We start from the raw sequence: 20162 nt of genomic DNA, 5'->3' as shown, positions 1-20162 counted from the left end.
TGTACCTGTGATCCCAGTTACTCGGGAGGCAGAAGAATCGCTTGAACCCGGGAGGCAGAGGCTGCAGTGAGCTGAGATCGCACCACTGCACTCCAGCCTGGGTGACAGAGCAAAGACTCTGTCTTAAAAAAAAAAAAAGAAGTGGAAATTTTGGAACTGAAAATACAATATATGAAATGAAGAATTATTTGGAGAGTCTAAAAGCAGTCTGGACACAACAGAAGGTAGGATGAGCAAACTGGAAAACCGGCTCATGGAAAATATCCATGCCAGGGCTTAGAGAAAAATCGAAAAGAATGAGGAAAAAGGCAAAGAGACATGTGGAACATAGTGAAAATGCTTAATGTATGTGTAACTGGAGTTCCAGAAGAGGAAGGGAGAGAAAATGGAGCAGAAGCAATAGCTGAAGAGATAGTAGCTGAGAGTTTCCCGAAACTGATGAAAGATACCAACCCACAGATTCAGGAAGCTCAGTGAACCCTAAGCAGAACGAATACCACACAAAACAATAAAACAACAAAAACAAAACAATCTAGTACATTATAGTCAAACTGTTGAAAACGAAAAACACAAACATCTTGGCTGGGCGCAGTGGCTCACGCCTGTAATCCCAGCACTTTGGGAGGCTGAGGTGGGCAGATCATCTGAGGTCAGGAGTTCGAGACCAGTCTGGCCAATATGGTGAAACCCGGTCTCTACAAAAGTACAAAAATTAGCCAGGCATGATGGTGGGTTCCTGTAATCCCAGCTACTTAGGAGGCCGACGCAGAAGAATCACTTGAACCTGGGAGGTGGAGGTTGCAGTGAGCCGAGACTGCGCCATTGTACTCCAGCCTGGGTGAGAGAGCAAGACTCCGTCTCAAAAGAAAAACAAAAAAAAAACCTTAAAAGCAGCCAGAGAAAAAGTGCTTAACATTCAGAAGAACAACACTGATGGCTGACTTTCCCAGAAACCACAGAAGCTAGAAGATAATGAATGATGTCTTTGAAGTGCTGGAAGGAAAAAGGTGGCCAACCTGGAACTCTATACCCAACAAAAATATTCATCACAATTTTTTTTTCTTTTTTTTTTTTTTGAGACAGAGTCTCGCTCTGTCACCCAGGCTGGAGTGCAATGGTGCGAACTCTGCTCACTGCAACCTCCACCTCCTGGGTTCAAGCAATTCTCCTACCTCAGCCTCCCCAGTAGCTGGGATTACAGGCGCCCGCCACCACACCCAGGTAATTTTTTGTATTTTTGGTAGAGACAGCGTTTCACCATGTTGACCAGGCTGGTCTTGATTTCTGGACCTTGTGATCTGCTGGCCTCGCCTCCCAAAGTGCTGGGATTACAGGCATGAGCTGCTGTGCCCAGGCTTTGTCACAAATTAGGGGTATATAAAGCATATTGTCATGCAAACAAAACCAGGAAAATTCATTGCCAAATGACAAGAGGTACTAAAAGCCCTTCAGGTGAAAGAAAAAGTATCCCAGATGGGAGCGCAGAACTGAAGAAGGGAGTAAAAAAACACCAGAACGTGTCTGAGCACAGGAGCCATGCCTGTGATCCCGGCACTGTGGGAGAATGAGGAGGGAAGATTGTTTGAGGCCAGGAGTGTGACACTGACATAGCAAGATCTCATCTCTACAAAAAAAAAAAATTAGTTTTTTTTTTTTTTTTTTGAGACGGAGTCTAGCTCTGTTGCCCAGGCTGGAGTGCAGTGGCCGGATCTCAGCTCACTGCAAGCCCCGCCTCCCGGGTTCATGCCATTCTCCTGCCTCAGCCTCCCGAGTAGCTGGGAGTACAGGCGCCCGCCACCTCGCCCGGCTAATTTTTCGTATTTTTAGTAGAGATGGGGTTTAACCATGTTAGCCAGGATGGTCTCGATCTCCTGAACTCGTGATCCGCCCGTCTCGGCCTCCCAAAGTGCTGGGATTACAGGCTTGAGCCACCGCGCCCAGCCAAAAAAAAAAAAAAAAAAAAAAAAATTAGTTTTTATTTTATTGATTGACTGAGACAGGGTCTCACTCTGTCACCCAGGCTGGAGTGTAGTAGTTTGATCTCAGCTCACTGCAACCTCTGCCTCCTGGGTTCAAGTGATTCTCGTGCCTCAGCCTCCTGAGAAGCTGGGATTACAGGCACCCACCACATCCGGCTAATGTATTTTATTTTTAGTAGAGACAAGGTTTTGCCATGTTGCCCAAGCTGGTCTGGAACCCCTGGCCTCAAGTGATCTGCCCACCTCGGCCTCACAAAATGCTGGGATTACAGGCATGAGCCACCGTGCTTGGCCTATGAATGTTTTTTAAAATTAGCTGGGTGTGATGGCTCATGCCTGTAGTTCCAGCCACTTGGGGTGGGAGGATCGCTTGAGCCCAGGAGGTCAAGGCTGCTGTGAGCCGTGGTTGCACTGCTGCACTCCAGCCTGGATGACAGAGCAAGGCAGTCTCTTATATATAATTTTAAAAAAAGAAAAGAAAAGAAAGCACCAGAAAGGGCAACTGTGTGAGTAATAGAAAAGAATCTTGATTGTTTAAAGCAACAATTGGCCGGGCGCGGTGGCTCAAGCCTGTAATCCCAGCACTTTGGGAGGCCGAGGCGGGTGGATCACGAGGTCAGGAGATCGAGACTATCCTGGCTAACATGGTGAAACCCCGTCTCTACTAAAAATACAAAAAACTAGCCGGGCGTGGTGGCGGGCGCCTGTAGTCTCAGCTACTTGGGAGGCTGAGGTGGGAGAATGGCGTGAACCCGGGAGGCGGAGCTTGCAGTGAGCCGAGATCACGCCACTGCACTCCAGCCTGGGAGACACAGCGAGACTCCGTCTCAAAAAAAAAAAAAAAAAAAGCAACAATTATAATTTTGGAGATTTTTAAACCTAAATAGAAGCAAAACATATGACACTATTAGCATTGGGGTAGATGAGAGTTAATTTTCGTGTGGTTCTGGTTCTTTATAGTCACATGAATGATGACTAAAAATAGTAAAATAAAGTAGTGTGATTCAAAGGCTCAATGAGGAGAAGAAATGGAATAATACTTGATCCAGTTTGGATGTGTGTCCCCACCCAAATCTCATGTTGAACTGTGATCCACAATGTGTCCCCACCCAAATCTCATGTTGAACTGTGATCTGCAATGTTGGGCGTGGTGCCTGGTGGGACCCTTCGTGAATGATTTAGCTCCTTCCCCTTGGTGCTGTCCTTATGATAGAGACAAGATCTGGTCAATCAAAAGCATGTGGCACCTCCCCCATGACCCTCTCTCTTGCTCCTTCTGCCGCCGTGTGAGACACTTGCTCCCTCTTTGACTTCTGCCATGATTGGAAGCTTCCTATGGTCTCCCTAGAAGCTGATGCCACCATGCTTCCTGTATAGCCTGCAGAACCATGAGCCAGTTAAACCTCTTTTCTCATAAATTATCCAGTTTCAGGTATTTCTTTATAGCAGTGCAAGAATGGCCTGATACAATACTTGATTAATTTGAAAGAAGGCAAGAAAGGAGGAATAAGAACAAAAAGCATAAAGGACAAATAAAAAACAAGACGATAGCCCCAGCCACATCAATAATTACATTATTAAAAATGAACAAAACACATGCCCTGTTTTTAAAAACTATTTTTTGGCTAGGTATAGTGGCTCACACCTGTAATCCCAGCACTTTGGGAGGCTGAGGTGGGAGGATCACTTGGGGCCAAGAGTTTGAGTCCTACCTGGGCAACATAGCAAGACCCCATCTCTAAAAAAATTAATTAGTTGGGTTTGGTGGTGCACACCAGTGATCCAAGCTACTTGGGAGGCTGAGGCAGGAGACTAACTGAGCCCAAGAGTTTGAGGTTACAGTGAGCTATGATTGTGCCACTGTACTCTAGCCTGGGTGATGGAGCAAGACCCTATCTCTACAAAAGAAAGAAAAGAAAAGAAAAAGATGAATCAGCAAACACCGAAAAGGAAGTCAGTATAGCAGTCTTAATATCAAAGTAAACTTTGGGAAGTATTAGAGGGACTGGCATAATGATAACTAGTCAATTCAGTAGTAAAATATAACAATCCTAAATGTGTATTGCTTCTAACGGCTCAGATTTTTTTTTTTTTTTTTTTTTGGAGAAGAGTCTCTGTTGCCCAGGCTGGAGTGCAATGGCGCGATCTTGGCTCACTGCAACCTCTGCCTCCCTGGTTCAAGCAATTCTCCTGCCTCAGCCTCCCAAGTACCTGAAGTACCTGGGAATACAGGCATGTGCCACCACCCTGGCTAATTTTTTTGTATTTTTAGTAGAAACAGGATTTCACCATGTTGGCCAAGATGGTCTCGATCTCCTGACCTTGTGATCCACCCACCTTGGCCTCCCAAAGTGCTGGGATTACAGGTGGGAGCCATCGCTCCTGGCAACAGCTCAGTTTTAAAATACATGAAGTAAAAGTTGGCAGAACTAAAAAAAGAGATAAGTTCACAATTACAATTGGGGGTTTTAAAACACTTCCCTCTTGGTAATTGATAGAACAGCAAACAAAATCTCAATAAGGATAGAGAAGATTTGAACACAGTTTTCAAATGTTAAATTCACCTTGAATTCCTGGAAATAAACACATCTGGTCACAAGCTGCTATTCTTTTCTGTATTATTGGATTCAGTTTGCTAATGTTTTGTTTGAATCTTGCATCTGTGTTCATAGAGATACTGGCCTGCAACAGCACAATTAATCCAATTTGAACATTACACCAAACAAGTGCAGGATATTCCGAAAGGACAGGAAACATTTACCAAAATAGACCAACCAGGGCCATAATTCAGTTCAACAAATATCAAAGGATTGAAATCAGAGAGTGTACTCTCTGACCTTAGCAAACTGGAATTAGAAATCAGTAACAAGACACTAGAATGTCCCCCAAATGCTTGCAAATCAAATAGTATCACAAGTCAACCAATAATTCACTGTGGAAATGATAAAATTTTTTTTTTTTTGAGACAGAGTCTCACTCTGTCACCCAGGCTGGAGTGCAGTGGCGCGATCTCTGCTCACTGCAACCTCCGCCTTCTGGGTTCAAGTGATTCTTCTGCCACAGCCTCCTGAGTAGCTGGGACTACAGTTGCCCGCCACCACACCCAGCTAATTTTTGTATTTTTAGTAGAGACAGGGTTTCACCATATTGGCCAGGCTGGTCTTGAACTCCTGACCTCATGATCCGCCTGCCTCGGCCTCTGAAAGTGCTGAGATTACAGGTGTGAGCCACAGTGCCTGGCCAAAATATTTTTAACTGAATGATAATGAAAAAAATGCTGTATCAAAACTTTTAGGTCATATCTAAAGCAGTATTTAAGGGAAACGTAGAGCTCTAGTTCCATGTTAGGAGAGAAGAAAGGTTCTAAATTTGTCAAGAAGAAAAAGAATAGCAAATTAAGCCCAAAGGAAGTAGGAGAAGGGAAATAAAGAATAGATACCAGGCTGAATGTGGTGGCTCATGTCTGTAATCCCAGCACTTTGGGAGGCCGAGGTGGGTGAATCACTTGAGGTCAGGAGTTCGAGACCAGCCTGGCCAACATGGCGAAACCCTGTCTCTACTAAAAATACAAAAATTAATCGGGTGTGGTGGTGGGTGCTTGTAATCCCAGCTACTCAGGAGGCTGAGGCAGGAGAATTGCTTGAACCCAGGAGGCGGAGGTTGTAGTGAGCTGAGATCGTGCCATTGCACTCCAGCCTGGGCGACAAGAGGGAGACTCCGTCTGAAAATTAAAAGAAGAGCTATCGTTGAAGTAGAAAGCAGACATACAAAAATGAACAATGCATCTAGCATGGTGGTGCACACCTGTAATCCCAGCACTTTGGGAGGTTAAGGTGAGAGGATTACTTGAGGCCAAGGAATTTAAGGTTACAGTGAGCTATGATTGCACCACTGCATTCCAGCCTGGGCAAACCCCAAAACCGAAAATGAACAATGCCCAAAGCCAGTGTGTTGAAAAGATTAATAAAACTGATATAACTCCTATGAAAAGTGATCAACAGATACTGGATAGATAAGACGATTATACACAACTGTATGCAAATATATTTGACAAATTGGAGGAAATGGGAAAATTCCTGGAAAACAGAATTTATCAAAACTGAAGCAAACAGGAAGAGTTCAATAATTGTATGATCTGCTGAGAAAATTGAATTAATAACTTTAAAACCTTCCCACAGAGAAAGCTTCAGGGTGAGTGCCTTCACTAGTGAATTATTTCCAGTTTTAACGGAAGAAAATGACGCCAACATTACACATATCTTCCAAATACTAGAAGAAAATAACAGTCTCCAGCCTATTTGAGCTGGCATAGTCTTGATCCTAGAGCCTGATACGGCATTACAAGAAAGGAAATTATCACTCAGCAGAGATACACAACTATTAAAGTCAATACCAGCAAATCGAATCCAGTGATACAGAGGAAGAACCGTGCCACAGGGTCCGCAGGCTCATTCCGGGAACTCAAGGTTAAGTGAGTGGAATCACCGTGTGCAATTCACCACATTAGCCGAATAAAGAAGAGAACCTGCTATATCACCTCAATAAATGCAGAAAACACTTTAGATAAAATTCAGTAGCCTTCATGATAAAAATCAGCAAATTGGAGTATAAAGAAATGTTCTGAATCTGACAAAAAGTATCTACAAAAAAAAAAAAGTTAACCTCCTGATTAATCATGAAATCATGGTGACTTAGCCTCTGAGCATGGGAACGATACACAGATGCTCATCGTTACCACTTATATTCAGAGTTGGCTGGAGATCCCGGCCTGGGTTGTGTGAGCAGCGCTGCACTTGAGAGCTCTTGCCTTACTAATGTGTGTCAGGAACCTCCCTTGCCCCCCTCCTTCCCAAGTCCCACCTCTTGTCCCAAGCTGTGCAATACAGTGATAAATAAAAGGGGCCAGGCCCTGTGGCTCATGCCTGCAATCTCAGCACTTTGGGAGGCTGAGGTGGGTGAGTCTCTCGAGCCCAGGAGCTCAAGACCAGCCTGGGAAACATGGCAAGGCCCTGTCTTTACTAAAGAAAAAAAGAGGCCGGGCGCGGTGGCTCAAGCCTGTAATCCCAGCACTTTGGGAGGCCGAGACGGGCGGATCACGAGGTCAGAAGATCGAGACCATCCTGGTTAACACGGTGAAACCTCGTCTCTACTAAAAAAAAAAATACAAAAAACTAGCCGGGCGAGGTGGCGGGCGCCTGTAGTCCCAGCTACTCGGGAGGCTGAGGCAGGAGAATGGCGTAAACCCGGGAGGCGGAGCTTGCAGTGAGCTGAGATCCGGCCACTGCACTCCAGCCTGGGCGACAGAGCGAGACTCCATCTCAAGAAAAAAAGAAAAGAAAAAAATGGCCAGGCGCGGTGGCTCACACCTGTAATCCCAGCACTTTGGGAGGCCCAGGCGGGCGGATCACAAGGTCAGGAGATCGAGACTACGGTGAAACCCCGTCTCTACTAAAAATACAAAAAATTAGCCGGGCGTGGTGGCGGGCGCCTGTAGTCCCAGCTACTTGGGAGGCTGAGGCAGGAGAATGGCATGAACCCGGGAGGCAGAGCTTGCAGTGAGCCGAGGTCGTGCCACTGCACTCCAGCCTGGGTGACAGAGCAAGACTCTGTCTCAAAAAAAAGAAAATAAAAAAATGAATGGAAAGGAATAAGTAAAAGTGTCATTATTTGTAGATGACATGATTATGCATGTAGAACATTCAAAAGAATATAGAAACTGTTAGATTTTTAACAGGAGAATTTACCAAATACATTGGATATAGAGCCAGTATACAACGTGGGCTTTTGTATACAAAAGTAAATTGTATTTCTTTTTTTTTTTTTTTTGAGACGGAGTCTCACTCTGTCGCCCAGGCTGGAGTGCAGTGACCGGATCTCAGCTCACTGCAAGCTCCGCCTCCTGGGTTTATGCCATTCTCCTGCCTCAGCCTCCCGAGTAGCTGGGACTACAGGCGCCTGCCACCTCGCCCGGCTAGTTTTTTTGTATTTTTTAGTAGAGACGGGGTTTCACCGTGTAGGCCGGGATGGTCTCGATCTCCTGACCTCGTGATCCGCCCGTCTCGGCCTCCCAAAGTGCTGGGATTACAGGCTTGAGCCACCGCGCCCGGCCCAAAAGTAAATTGTATTTCTATAAATAACAGTTTCATTTTATAGGATATCAAATGCCTAGGAATAAATTAAACAAAAAATATGCAAAGACTGCTACACAGAAAACTATAAAATATTGCTGGGAGAAATTAAAGAAAATGCTAATAAATGCAGGGATATACTATGTTCATGGAAAAGAAGACTCACAATTGTTAAGATGTGAATCTCCCTAAGTTGATATGTTGGGTCAGCACGATTCCTGTTAAAATCCCAGCAGAGGGGTGTGTGTGTGTGTGCATGTGTGTGTGTGTGTGTGAGTAAATTGACTAATTCCTAATATTTGGAGATGCAAAGGATCTAGGATAGTGATCTAAGGACACCTGGGGATTTGTGTTAATCAGGTATGGTAGGACACACAGACACAGAAATAACTCATAAAGGGAAGAAGTTTGTTATACCGATTTCTAGAAAGAGGAGGCCCACCATCCCATACAGAGCTACATGGGGAAGCACCAGGGTCAGTCAGGAGGCAGAGGGAGAGAGGGAGATGCAGGCTGGAGCCTTGTTTGGTTTCTGTGGGGAGGAATGGGCAAGGCAGGGTAAGCTGGTTAGGATTGTGTGATTTGAATAATTTCAGCAGGCTCTGGGGCATAGGAGCTGTGTCTAGTTGTATGGCCCAGGGGTGATTAGGGGAGGAGGATACTGGCCGTAGTGTGAGAACCTGTGGAGGAGGTGGAGGGAGTGTGAGCTCTGGATGGGTTGGCTTACATATGAAAGGTGCACTCAAAGGTGAATCCAATTGCTATCTCTGGGAACTGGGAGGAGAAGTTCCTCCAGGGTCATTGAGACCCCCTGATGTCAGGGTGTCCGAAACCAGGAAATAAAAGCCAGGGTTCATACAGATGGCTAAGGTGATCTTGGGAAGGAAGGAGAAAGCTGGGGGACTGATATATGCAGGTATCAAGGCTTACGGTGCTGCAGTCATGGAGACGCTGTGGTGTTGATGCAGGGTAGACAAGCCGTCACGGCCAGTGAGGCACTACAAAGCCACCTCTGCAACTCAGAGACGGATGGCCTTTTCAATATATGGTGCTGAGTGACCGGACATTTACATGGAGGAAAAAAGTCAGTCATGGCCGGGCGCGGTGGTTCACACCTGTAATCCCAGCACTTTGGGAGGCCGAGGCGGGTGGATCACCTGAGGTCAGGAGGTTGAGACCAGCCTGGCCAACATGGCAAAACCCAGTCTCTACTAAAAATACAAAAATCAGCCTGGTGTAGTGATGAGTGCCTGTAATCCCAGCTACTCAGGAGGCTGAGGCAGGAGAATCGCTTGAACCCAGGAGGTGGATGTTGCAGCAAGCTGAGATCACACCACTGCACTCCAGCCTGGGTGACAGAGCGAGACTCCATTCCCCTTCCCCAAAAAAGTGAATCTTGACCCCTAATTCTGACCAAGCACAAAAATTAATTTGAGAGGAATCATAAATCTTTGGAAAATTGGCGATATCTGCTGAAGCCAAGCAGGTGAACACCCTGTGGTCCAGAAGCCCCCCTCAGGGCATGCCCAACAGAAATGAGAACTTAAGTCACCAAAATCAGAAGCCTCCCCCAGGGCATGCCCAACAGAAATGAGAACTTAAGTCACCGAAAGACACATGTAAGAGCCATCAGATCACCACTGTTCAACAGGTCCAAACTGGAACCTGCAGGATGGACATGTGGCTTAGTGGTACCATGGAGTACTATGCACAACAAAGACCAAATCCTCCTCCAGGCAGCAGTGCAGGCCATGTCTAGTGAAGAAAGCCAAACACGAGCATAGGATCCCACATATACGAAGCCCTAGAGCAATAAAACGTGTGGTGATTGAGGGCAGAGCGTGGTCTCTGGGAGTTATAACTAGGGGAGGGCCAAAGGCTCATTCGAGGGTGCTGGGAACACGCAATGACTGTTTGAGTGGCGATGTGGGATGTACGTACGTAAAGTTTATTGAGCTGTATACGTATTTGCACTTTACATAAGGCTTAAAACGTTTTTGAAAATAATCTGGACATACCACAGTTTTGTCACATTCTAACACAGAGTAAGTGACAGCCTGATACATTTGTAAACAAAAAAACAGTACAGTTGATGTTTGGATCCTTTTCTGAAATGCACTTGAAGTGCAGTCTTTTGAAAGTTATATCCATACCAATTCAATATCCAGATGGTATTGTGATGAAGACTCAGGAAGCAGCAAACTTGACCCCTCCAAAAATGCCTTGTCCCCTATCTGCCTGCTGGAAGCCAACTGCCAGTCCGTTTGGTTCATGGCTGGTTTCTTGCAGTCTTTGACACTATCATGAAAAGGTTCTGGAATGTTTCCTGGTACAGTGGCTATTTAGGACAGGTCTGATTCTCCTGCAGTGGAAGCGTGCTGTGAGGGGACAGAGGAAGGGCCAAGGGCAGGTGGCCATGCAGCCGACTTGGCATGGTGCAGGGAGGCCAGAGACCTCCACTCTTCCTTGAGCTTAGGGGAGGGCGGCTCCAGTCCAGCATGAATGACTGCAGTGTTTTCGCAGATGCAATTCTGTACCTTTGCAGCCGGATGTCACTGAATGTCCTATTTTAGGGGGTTCACGCCAGCTTTGATAGCACTGCTTTGCAGTTATTCTTTTGGATGTTGGCCTTTTCCTTGCAAGAACACCTGATTCCTGGCAAAGGGTTCCGTTTTTAGGACAGATTGCGAGATTGCCTGTTTCCATGTAATGATCTTTATGCTTTTTTTTTTTTTTTTTTTTTGAGATGGAGTCTCGCTCTGTTGCCCAGGCTGGAGTGCAGTGGCACGATCTCGGCTCACTGCAACCTCCGCCTCCTGGGTTCACGCCATTCTCCTGCCTCAGCCTCCCAAGTAGCTGGGACTACAGGCGCCCACCACTACGCCTGGCTAGTTTTTTGTATTTTTAGTAGAGACGGGGTTTCTCCATATTAGCCAGGATGGTCTCGATCTCCTGACCTCGTGATCTGCCCACCTTGGTCTCCCAAAGTGCTGGGATTACAGGCGTGAGCCACCGCACCCAGCCCTTTATGCTTTTTTATTTAATTACTGTTACCAAATGGACTTTAAGGCCTTCCTAGTGTTTATGAGAATGAAACTATGTGATGTTAATTTTTCCTAAGATATATAGACTATAAATCACAAATAAATCATGGAAGGTGTTGTTTCCAGTAAGAAATTATTTTAGTAATGACAGCCAGTGAAATTCACTCAACGATCACGGTACTGGCAGTCAAATTTAGTGGGTTGAGCAGCAAACACCCGCCCCAAACATAGGTCTCCGTCCTGATCCTCAGAGCTGTGGATGTGACCCTTTGGAAAAAGGGTCTTGCAGATGCGATGAAGGATCTCCAAATGAGGTCCTCCTGCATTGTCCAGATGGGTCCTAAGTCCAATCACACGTGTCCTTCTAAGAGGCAGATGAGGAAGAGACACAGACACAGAGAAGGCCACACAGATGGTGGCAGAGACTGGAGCAATGCGGCCACAAGCCAAGGGACAGCTGGAGCCACCAGGAGCAGAAGAGGCTGGAGGGACCCTCCCTGGAGCCCCTGGAGAGAGCCAGGCCGTGCTGATGCCTTGACCTCCGACCTGTGGCCTCCAGAGCTGCAAGAGAGTGGACCAGGTTGTTCTGAGCCTCGCACTTTGGTTCTTTGTTATGGCAGTGACAGGAAAATAGAGTAGTAAGAAAAAACTGAAGTGCGTCACAGGCAGCGTCAGAAAATGCAGGGTGTAAGGGGACCATCCACAGCTGCGGCTCTGCCCTGGGCCCATGGCGTTTATTCTGATGGGGTCATTAACACTGAGTCCTGCTCATGTCCATTCTAAGTTGTTTTTCTAGGGAAAAAAATACAGGGTTTCTATACAGAGATAAATATTTAACATGTAGGTATGAATTAAATAAAAATGGCTAAAATATGTGATAATTCAAAATTTTAATTTTCATGTTTGTATAGGAAGAATAGAAACCATGAAAGAATATATTCTCAAAAGAGTTGTTTTGGGCAGGTGGCTCACGCCTGTAATCCCAGCACTTTGAGAGGCCGAGGCAGGTGGATCACGAGGTCAGGAGATCGAGACTATCCTGGCTAACACTGTGAAACCCCGTCTCTACTAAAAATACAAAAAATTGGCCGGGCGCGGTGGCTCAAGCCTGTAATCCCAGCACTTTGGGAGGCCGAGACGGGCGGATCACGAGGTCAGGAGATCGAGACCATCCTGGCTAACACGGTGAAACCCCGTCTCTACTAAAAAACACAAAAAACTAGCCAGGCGAGGTGGCGGGCGCCTGTGGTCCCAGCTACTCGGGAGGCTGAGGCAGGAGAATGGCGTGAACCTGGGAGGCGGAGCTTGCAGTGAGCTGAGATCCGGCCACTGCACTCCAGCCTGGGCGACAGAGCGAGACTCCGTCTCAAAAAAAAAAAAAAAAAAAAAAAATACAAAAAATTAGCCGGGTATGGTGGCGGGCGCCTGTAGTCCCAGCTACTCAGGAGGCTGAGGCAGGAGAATGATGTGAACCCGGGAGGTGGAGCTTGTAGTGAGCCGAGATCGCACCACTGCACTCCAGCCTGGGCGACAGAGCAAGACTCCGTCTCAAAAAAAAAAAAATACAAAAAAGTTGTTTTGGGCCAGGCAGGGTGGCTCACGCCTATAATCCCATCACTTTTGGAGGCCAAGGTGGGAGGAACACTTGAGCCCAGGAGTTCAAGACCAGCCTGGGCAACATGGCGAAACCTCATCTTGTTTTTTTTAAAAAAACAAAAACAAACAAGCTGGTTTAAATAAAATAACCGAAAAACTCATTTCCTTGCTCTCCTTTTGCAGTCTAGAATGTGTGGAGCGTTTGCTCTGTTGGGTGTGATGATGTGGGAACCAGGCGCTGTCAGGGTGAGAAGGGTGGCCTGGGGGACGGTGTGGTGGGAAAGAGAAGTCTCCTGTTACCTGACTCACGGAGGAGAGCCCGGGGCACAGTGTGGCTGGGAGAGGACAGGCCAGGAGGAGCTTGCGTTTTCCTGCTCATGAGCCGCTCAAGTAATGTGTGGCGGGGATGTGCGTGTCCGAATGTGGCCAGCTGGTCAGAGGTGGTGCCGTGCCAGGCTAGGCCTCTTGGTTTTTCTGTCTTGGCTACACAGACATGCTCATTTCACAAAATGGGCACTCCTGGCAGATGCTGAGTTTCCTGTTAGAGCTGCCTTTTGAGATATCCTTGTCATGGGGGTGTGCCTGGTGCCCCCAGAACCACAGTAGACCCTCCCTGCCCGGCAAGTGGGGACTGCTGGTCAGGAGGGCAGGTGCTTATCCCAGTTGTCAGAATTTATCTTCAGGAAGTGGCAGAAGGCTGCAGAGACCCATCTGTAGGAGCCTCACTGAAGTGTCCACAAGGGTGAAAACACAGAAACAAGTGTTCAGCAGTAGTGCCTGTTTAATAAATTACGGTGTTCAAACATCCAAAAGCTGTGTAGTTAAAAATCCTGGCATTGAAAGGTGGTCACAGTATGTGGAGGGGAAGATGTCCAGCACAGCAGTAAGTACATCGTAACCCCAGGGTGAGCAGCCCTTGGCAGGTGCGTACACCGGGCTTCAGGGGGAGTCTCCTGGAGGGTCCCGTGGACGAGGCTGCTCCGGGCTCTCTCGGTGGCCCATGCCCAAGTCTGACGTGCCTGTATCTGGGCCTGAGTAGCGTAACGGCATTGGGGGTGCTGGGGCCCCCCAGGTTTTTGAGGCTGGCCCCAGAGCACGCACCGTGGAGATGGTGGTGTGGAGTTCCTGCTGCTGAGTGATGTTGGTTCTCAGGTTTGGGGGAACACAACTTGATTAAAGGGGTCTGGCTGCTTCTCTCGCATCCAGCAATTAGAGCCCAGGGCTTTGAGTTGCACCCACGTCTCCCATTTTCCCTGCACACTTCTGGACCCGTGTTACTCTGCAGTGTTTGTTTCTTATCTGCCTCTAGGGAGGCGTCTGATCTGACACCACGCCCAGGGCCTGCTACCCACGGATGCTCAGTGGGGTCTGAGGGCTGGAAGGAGGGTCCTGCAGGGACTGGGCACTGTGTTTGACATTGGCCGTTCTTACCCCTTGCCTCCTGCCTTTGGCCTGAGGGCTCTTGGTCTGTCGTCATTGGAGCGATGGCCCCTTGGAATGTTCCCTGATGGAAACATCTCCTGAGAGCTGGGGCTCCTGAGCTCCCTGGGGCTCAGCCTTGCTGTCACCGTCCCTGCCAGACAGTGGGCAGGACAGTCTATGCAGATGGTGGGGGAGCCTGGCCTGCTCAGCCCCCAGTGGTGACCCCAGTGCTGACCAGCCCCCAGTGGGTCACGGTGGGAGACAGCCCGTCCTGGCTGCTGGGCTGCGCGGTGCAGCCGTGGTCTGTGGGCCGCGGGGTGGCACATCCCAGGCCCTGCTGACGCCTCGGGGGTCCCTCTCTTTCAGTGAATGAGTTCACGGTGATCAGGAAGAAGTTCAAGTGCCCGTACTGCAGCTTCTCGGCCATGCACCAGTGCATCCTCAAGCGTCACATGCGCTCGCACACGGGAGAGCGTCCCTACCCCTGCGAGATCTGCGGGAAGAAGTTCACGCGGCGCGAGCACATGAAGCGGCACACACTGGTGAGTGCGGGGAGGGTCTGCGCACCGCGCGCTGTGTGTGGCCACGATGTCTGGGCAGGCGGGTCCCAATGGAGGTGCAGACCGCCCCGGACCCCAGACCGGGTCCTCTCTGCGCGGCGCGGGGAAGACAGCAGGGCAGGGAGAGCCGCCCCGGTTAGCACATGGCCCCTGCCTGCTCCGCCCTGGCCTCCTGGGCATGGGTGGGCCACATGGCCCCTGCCAAGGCTTCTGCCCGCCCTGCCCACCTACTGGCCCCCAAGGCAGCCAGGCCTCAGCAAGCTCAGCTCGCTCTGCTTGGAGCCCCCAACCCTCAGCCACCTCTGTGTCCCCCGCCCCCGCTCTGCCTCGGGACGAGAAACCCTGTCCTGGTGCCTGCCGACCTGTCTGCGCCCACTGTGCCCATCCTGGAGCTCAGAACCGGCAGGTCGTTGTCAGGTAGCAGGTGTGGAGTGGATGGATTTGCTTGGGGAGGAAATAGTAGAAAAAGGCAGGCTGGGAACAGGGAGGTAGATTTGCCAAAAAAGGCCTGACGAGGGCATCTCAGGTGGGTGAGATGACCCAGTGAGGCGCGCGGGGCACAGGCAGCCCAGAGCAGGGACGGCCCCAAGGGTTCAGGGAGTCCTGGGACGCCCGCCCCGAGGCGCAGGGTGCAGGGGGGGCTCGCGGCGCGCAGCTGTGTGAGGAGAGTCAGTGGAGGCGGCCCCGGGCTCCGGGCTGAGGTGGGTCCGCTGTCGGGGCGGGAGAGGCGCGGGAGCACCGCCGCCAGTTTAGGAATCGCAGGAGAGTCAGTAGGTTCCAGAGTGGGACCTGCAGGAGAAGAGCTCCACGGGGAGACCCACCAGGGGGCGGGGCCTTATGGGGAAACCCACCTGGGGGCGGGGCTTTATGGGGAGACCCACGTGGGGGCGGGGCCTTATGGAGAAACCCACCTGGGGGTGGGGCTTTATGGGGAAACCCACCTGGGGGCGGGGCTTTATGGGGAGACCCACCTGGGGGCGGGGCTTTATGGGGAGACCCACCCGGGGGCGGGGCCTTATGGGGAGACCCACCCGGGGGCGGGGCCTTATGGGGAGACCCACCCGGGGGCGGGGCCTTATGGGGAAACCCACTCGGGGGCGGGGCCTTATGGGGAGACCCACCTGGGGGCGGGGCCTTATGGGGAGACCCACCCGGGGGCGGGGCCTTATGGGGAAACCCACCCGGGGGCGGGGCCTTATGGGGAAACCCACTCGGGGGCGGGGCCTTATGGGGAAACCCACCTGGGGGCGGGGCTTTATGGGGAGACCCACCTGGGGGCGGGGCCTTATGGGGAGACCCACCCGGGGGCGGGGCCTTATGGGGAGATCCACCCGGGGGCGGGGCTGTATGGGGAGACCCACCTGGGGGTGGGGCCGTATGGGGATACCCACGGTTGGGGGGCAGGGCTGTATGGGGAGACCCACCAGGGGGCAGGGCCGAGCACCAGGGGTCAGGTTCTGTTGGTTTCTGCTTTTCCAGCGCAGTGGTGGATACTCATTTGGGGTAAAGACCCCTGTGGGAGCTCCCTGAGGTCAAGCTGCAGAGCTAGAGTGGCGCCAGGGACCTGGTCTGCCCGTGTCTGCCTGGCCAGCTGTGGGTGAAGGGCCACTCCAGGCCCTCGGATGCCACCTGGGATGTGTCCTGAAGTGGATGTGGAGCTGGGCTTAGTGCTGGGCTCTGGCCTTCCCTGATGCCGCCACACTTGCCTTTGCGAGGTGGAGGACAGTAGAGAAAGAACAGTCCTGAGAGGGGACCCTAGACCACAAGAGGGCAGGTCTGCAAGGTCAGAAGCAGAGCCATATCCACGTGGAGTCACAGAGGCCCCGGTCTTGTTTTCCGTAGCTGTGGATGTGCTTCTGCTCACACAGGCCACAGGGCTCATCTTACAAACCACTTATAAAAAGCGGGGTAGGTAGCTGCACCATGCCAACATGTTTCCTATTCAGAGAAAATCGCATCTTGTTTTTTTTTTTTTTTTTTTTTGAGACGGAGTCTCGCTCTGTCGCCCAGGCTGGAGTGCAGTGGCCGGATCTCAGCTCACTGCAAGCTCTGCCTCCTGGGTTTATGCCATTCTCCTGCCTCAGTCTCCCGAGTAGCTGGGACCACAGGCGCCCACCACCTCGCCCGGCTAGTTTTTTCGTGTTTTTTAGTAGAGACAGGGTTTCATCGTGTTTGCCAGGATGGTCTCGATCTCCTGACCTCTGATCCGCCCATCTCGGCCTCCCAAAGTGCTGGGATTACAGGCTTGAGCCACCGCGCCCGGCCACATCTTGTTTTTTAAACTGATAGGTGCTAACACGTTTTTTTTTTTTTTTTTTTTTTGAGACGGAGTCTCGCTCTGTCGCCCAGGCTGGAGTGCACTGGCCGGATCTCAGCTCACTGCAAGCTCCGCCTCCCGGGTTTACGCCATTCTCCTGCCTCAGCCTCCCGAGTAGCTGGGACTACAGGCGCCCGCCACCTCGCCCGGCTAAGTTTTTGTATTTTTTTTTAGTAGAGACGGGGTTTCACCGTGTCAGCCAGGATGGTCTCGATCTCCTGACCTCGTGATCCGCCCGTCTCGGCCTCCCAAAGTGCTGGGATTACAGGCTTGAGCCACCGCGCCCGGCCACATCTTGTTTTTTAAACTGATAGGTGCTAACACGTTTTAACAACATGGATTGCAACATCTTTTTTAGCAAATCCATATTAACCTCTCAGTAAGCGTCTTGATCCTGTTTGAGGTTCAGTGTGGCTGCCTGTTCCTTCTCGTTGGGTAGGGTTAGGGTTTTTGTTTTTGATTTTGTTTTTTGGAGACAGGGTTTCATTGTGTTGCCTAGGCTGCAGTGCAGTGGCACGATGACAGCTCGCTACAACTTTGACCTCCCGGGCTCAAGCGATCCTCCCACCTCAGCCTCCCAAGTAGCTGGGACTACAGGTATGCACCACCGTGCCCAGCTGATTTTTGCGTTTTGTGGTGATGGGATTTTGCTATGCTGCCCAGGCTAGTCCCAAACTACTGGCCTCAAGTGAGCCACCTGCCTCTGCTTCTCAAAGTGCTGGGATTACAGGTATGAGCCACTGTGTCCAACCAGGGCTGGGATTTTTATCCTGGGGTTTCATGATTGGACTTCAGGGGATCATAATTCCCTGGAAACATATGGAAAGCCAAGTGTGGTGGTACATGCCTGTAATCCTAGCACTTCGGGAGGCTGGGGCAGGAGGATAGCTTGAGGCCAGGAGTTCAAGAACAGCCTGGGCAAAATAGCGAGACTGTCTCTACAAAAAAACAAAACAAAACAAAAATTAGCCAAGTGTGGCACACACTTATGGTCCTGGCTACTTGAGAGGCTGAGGCAGGACGATTCCCTGAGCCCAATGAGACTGAGGCTGCAGTGAGCTGTGATTGCACCACTGCACTCCAGCCTGGGCAACAGAGTGAGACCCTGTCTCTAAAGAAGAACAGAAACAAGCATATGGGGGCTTGACTTTTTCTGAAGAGAATCTGCGTGTGGCCTTCTCTGGGGTCCTGGACCTGAGAGCATGGAGACTCCAGCTGGTCCAGCCTCCACTTTCACGATGGCACTGTCAGCCCTTCCCTGGCCTGCGTGGCCCCTCCACCCGCTCCAGGAGGAGCACCAGTGCTGGGGCCGGATCCCCCACACCTTGGCAGGGCCACATTTGGAGGGTGGGCCAGCTGTCCTCTTGCAGCCATAGTGCCCCAGGGCCCGGGCGGGCTGCCAACATGCCCCATCTTCCTTCTTGCTTCTTTCCAGGGCATATGCCCATTTCGACGAGTGCCCAGCCATCCAGCCCTGGCCACAAGGTCCCTGTGCCACCCCAGGCTGTCCCTGCTGCCTCCTCAGGTGCCCTGGCCCCTGCACACATGGGAGCCCAAGCCTCGAGGGGCCTTGGTGGGTACACTGGCCCTGATCCAACCCTTCCTGGGCCCCTGTGCACCAGGTTGCCCTGTTGGGAAGTTTCTACTGTGGCTTGTCTTGAATTTTTGTTCTGGAAGTCCTTGGTTTAAAATGCAGCAAAACAAAAAGCCCAAAGGAGCAGTCCTGGCACCAACTTGTCTGAGGCTCTGTTTCTAGAATTAACGTCTTTGTGCATCGGAGGTAGGCTGTGTGGTGCTGCCCTGGCCTGAAGGCCACCAGCTGCCCCCGAAGGTGTCACATCCCTGTGCAGCCCCCATCCCAGGCCATGCTTAGAGCTCACACAGTTGCTCTGGCAGCAAACATTTGAGAAGTGAGGTCTTTATGGTTCCCGGTTTTGTGGAAGTTACGGAGGTGGGTCTAGAGAAAGGGGAGGTCAGGCCGTGCTGGGTGGCCTGTGGGCCTATGGATTCAGGACGCTGAGACCGGTGACAGGAAACGTATAAGGGCCAGGGCCCAGCCCCAGGATGGGGAGGTGGTAACTGTGGTACTTGCCTGTCACAGATCTTACAAGTGTAGAGGGACCCTCTTTCACCATGACACACATTGATTATATATGTACTTGCTCATGGGAGAAAACTGACGAGTTTGAAATGGTTTAAGGAGAGCTAAAGTCACAAGCACATCCCAGCCTCAGTTCTCCATGCAGCTTCAGAGGCGCTGCAAGACCCAGGAGACAGCCCTGCGGATGGAGGGAGGAGCCGAGGGGGGCCTGGGATCAGTGCCATGCTCAGCCTGGAGGATTGACCTGAGGCCGGCCCACCTCAGAGAAGCCCCTCGTGTGGACTTGGCCAGGGGTTGCTATCGGGGTCCTCTGTGGGTCCTGCCGCCTCCGTCCTTGGAGGGCAGGGACGGGGACTGTACTGTGAGGCATCAGGGCCAGTCCCCCAAGGCCTCTTCGAGTTGGCCTGGCCGAGGGTGCCTGTGCTGTGAGTGGGTATGTGGGCCGCCCCTCCCCGTCCCCGGCCATGTCTTTCTGAGGTCCTGTTCTGCCCAGCACGGGTGTCCCCGCCCACCCTCAGCAGAAGCCCCCCTGTGGCCACATGTCCCCAGAGCGTGTGGTAGTTCCCTCGGGCCTCCAGGCTGGTGCTGAGACCCTCCAGGAGCCCAGCACCTCATGTCCTGCCACATGGGCCTCCTCAGGGTGCTGCCCCGTCTCCCTGCCGGGCCCAGCACAGGGCACCGCATGGCTGCCCTCCCTGGCAGCCACACCCCTCCTCGGACCGTAAAGGCTCATCTCTCTTCTCGCCTGTCTAGTTGACCTTGAAACAACCTGAGAGTGGGGGAGTTGCCTCCTTTTCACGTTCCTGGAGTCACGGTCAGGGGCTGAGGGGGTCAGGCTGAGGTGTGGGCCCACCTGCCCAGCTGGCAGCCCCAACCCCAGCCCGTCCCTGTACAGGGCGTACGGCCATGGCTGGGTACAGGAGGAGCTCTGTGAGCTCCAGTCCAATGCGGGGCCCTCAGCCTGTACTGAAGGGAGGTTTGGAGGAAGCCAGGCTTTTAGGCAGAGGGCATGGTG

General features: G+C 51.2%; 1 protein-coding gene across 3 annotated transcripts in view; it reads left to right on the top strand.

Annotated features, from left to right (window-relative positions):
* Window positions 1–20162, top strand: part of ZBTB46 (zinc finger and BTB domain containing 46) — a 97770-nt gene that overhangs the window by 72617 nt on the left and 4991 nt on the right. For all 3 annotated transcript variants that reach the window (XM_045364161.2, XM_065523426.2, XM_065523424.2), the window contains one exon: window positions 14536–14711. In XM_045364161.2, the coding sequence (XP_045220096.1) occupies window positions 14536–14711 (176 nt within the window). The remainder of the gene's footprint in view (window positions 1–14535; window positions 14712–20162) is intronic.

This window comes from Macaca fascicularis, chromosome 10 (assembly GCF_037993035.2).
Source record: "Macaca fascicularis isolate 582-1 chromosome 10, T2T-MFA8v1.1".
In the NCBI taxonomy this organism is placed as follows: domain Eukaryota; kingdom Metazoa; phylum Chordata; class Mammalia; order Primates; family Cercopithecidae; genus Macaca; species Macaca fascicularis.
The sequence above is the reverse complement of the archived record's forward strand: the minus strand, read 5'-3'. Positions and strand labels throughout refer to the sequence as shown.